The sequence below is a fragment of the Littorina saxatilis genome, linkage group LG10 (genome assembly GCF_037325665.1).
Source record: "Littorina saxatilis isolate snail1 linkage group LG10, US_GU_Lsax_2.0, whole genome shotgun sequence".
In the NCBI taxonomy this organism is placed as follows: domain Eukaryota; kingdom Metazoa; phylum Mollusca; class Gastropoda; order Littorinimorpha; family Littorinidae; genus Littorina; species Littorina saxatilis.
In genome coordinates, this window is record NC_090254.1 from 5,164,210 (window position 1) to 5,166,709 (window position 2,500).

At 37.2% G+C, this 2,500-nt stretch overlaps 1 protein-coding gene across 2 annotated transcripts in view; it reads right to left on the minus strand.

The window, feature by feature from the left end:
• LOC138977997 (uncharacterized) overlaps positions 1–2,386 on the minus strand; it is a 12,132-nt gene extending 9,746 nt beyond the window's left edge. The window contains exons 1-2 of one of the 2 annotated variants that reach the window (XM_070350606.1): positions 2,296–2,386; positions 1–96 (exon numbers count right to left, since the gene is read on the minus strand). The exon at positions 1–96 is cut by the window's left edge and continues 100 nt beyond it. In XM_070350606.1, coding sequence (XP_070206707.1) covers positions 1–77 — 77 coding nt within the window. In that variant the 5' untranslated portion in view covers positions 78–96; positions 2,296–2,386. Of the gene's footprint in view, positions 97–2,290 lie in introns of both variants that reach the window. The other variant, XM_070350607.1, reaches the window with a different exon arrangement.
• Between the last annotated feature and the right edge of the window lie 114 nt (positions 2,387–2,500).

The following is a 2,500-nucleotide window of genomic DNA, read 5'->3' on the forward strand; positions in this document are numbered from 1 at the left end:
AACTGACGCGAGATCGGTATGTCCAAAGCTGTTGCCATGGTCGCCATAGCGACAACGAAGGTGAAGGGCGCTAACATTTTGGCCCCCGCTCTGCTTCTGTTTGAAAAGAAATTAGCTTTGTAGCTATTTCGGGTTTCATCGGCTAAAAGTAAATCTAACCAAATTCACATTGAAAGCTTGACATCTCGCATCGTACCAAAGACTTAAAGTCTGCCATATACGTAGCGTTCATTAATTAATTCATATTGTTTACATGTGCCAATAATGTTATAAAACTGTACCTAAGGGGAAACAAGTCGCGTAAGGCGAAAATACAATATTTAGTCAAGTAGCTGTCGAACTCACAGAATGAAACTGAACGCAATGCCATTTTTCAGCAAGACCGTATACTCGTAGCATCGTCAGTCCACCGCTCATGGCAAAGGCAGTGAAATTGACAAGAAGAGCGGAGTAGTAGTTGCGCTAAGAAGGATAGCACGCTTTTCTGTACCTCTCTTTGTTTTAACTTTCTGAGCGTGTTTTTAATCCAAACATATCATATCTATATGTTTTTGGAATCAGGAACCGACAAGGAATAAGATGAAAGTGTTTTAAAATTGATTTGGACAATTTAATTTTGATAATAATTTTTATATATTTAATTTTCAGAGCTTGTTTTTAATCCAAATATAACATATTTATATGTTTTTGGAATCAGCAAATGATGGAGAATAAGATAAACGTAAATTTGGATCGTTTTATAAATTTTTATTTTTTTTTACAATTTTCAGATTTTTAATGACCAAAGTCATTAATTAATTTTTAAGCCACCAAGCTGAAATGCAATACCGAAGTCCGGGCTTTGTCGAAGATTACTTGACCAAAATTTCAACCAATTTGGTTGCAAAATGAGGGCGTGACAGTGCCGCCTCAACTTTCACGAAAAGCCGGATATGACGTCATCAAAGACATTTATCCAAAAAAAGAAAAAAACGTTCGGGGATTTCATACCCAGGAACTCTCATGTCAAATTTCATAAAGATCGGTCCAGTAGTTTAGTCTGAATCGCTCTACACACACACACACACACACACACACACACACACACACACACACACACACACACACAGACACACGCACATACACCACGACCCTCGTTTCGATTCCCCCTCGATGTTAAAATATTTAGTCAAAACTTGACTAAATATAATAATAACGATTGGCTGTAGCTTTCGAACACAGAAAAAAGTATTTCAGTATTGCAAAGTGGTGTTGATAGTGTCGAATGTAAACAGAACAGTCTCAACGTGAAAGTGGATGTTTTCCGGAAATTGCGAAGTTAACAAGAATACAGAAAAGCGCGCTTTCCTGCTTAGCACAATATGCTACCGCGCTAATCTGGCGTGTCAATATCACTACGTTTTGCACGTGGAAGGTGAGCGATTTCCATCACGCGGGGAATCACGAAGCTGTACTGTCTGTGTTGACGGTCTAAAAATAGCCCAAGACCTGGAGAACTGTTGCTAAACATAGCAATAAAGAATTAATTATTTCTCGTAATTGGTAAGAACTTCAAACCTAAAACTTTGCAGGAAGCTTAATTTATACATCCCCGCAACGATGGGAAAAGCTCTGGAAGTAATCAAACTAATTAAATAGGACTATATGTCAGCCTTTAAATTAAGTTGTATCTAAAAGTAAGCCGATATTAAGAATGCAATGTTTTGTCCTGCACATTGCATTGCATCGTTACTACTTTCTGTGCGTCCTGTCCCTATGTCAAAACCTACAAGAAAATGACTGACGATTTATTTGAGAGTAGCTCATTATAAAGACTAATCTAACAGATAAATGACAACAGGATAATGTGTTAGTACCTCTTTATTATTCGTGACATGAGTGATTGTTCTCGTATCCCGACACATACTTGAATTTCTCAATGTCCCAGTTGTATAACTAATTAATTCCAAACAGCCAACACGAACAGGTGATGCGTTAAGACATTTCCTCCCATTCCAACCAGGAATCAACATAATCCTATCACATTTGTTTGAAATAGCAGAAACTATAACAACATCACCAACAACAACAACAAATACTACTGCTACTACTGTAGGTACTACTGCTACTGCTACTGCTGCTGCTACTACTGCTCTATGTATTATATTGAGTGTCTATAGTTTACGTCTGTATATATATTAATACATCAAATACATTTCAGTCAAAAAAAAACAAAAAAAAACAAAACATTTCAGTCAAGATTACGCGGTTATGTAGAAATCATACACAAGAAACCCACGATGATCCACACCTTACCTTTTCCGTGGAGAACAAGCACAGTTCTTTGGAGACGGTTTGTGTTGACCGTCTTAAAAAGATATGAATGTGTCGTGTGTTTGTTACCCTTGGTCTTATATTGTGGGGATCAGGTCACTGTGTAAACGAGCCAGATAAAACTGGTTTCAGCTTAGCCTTCCAAGGATCATGCTATGTCTCAAATAAACAAATTAAATTAAAAAAA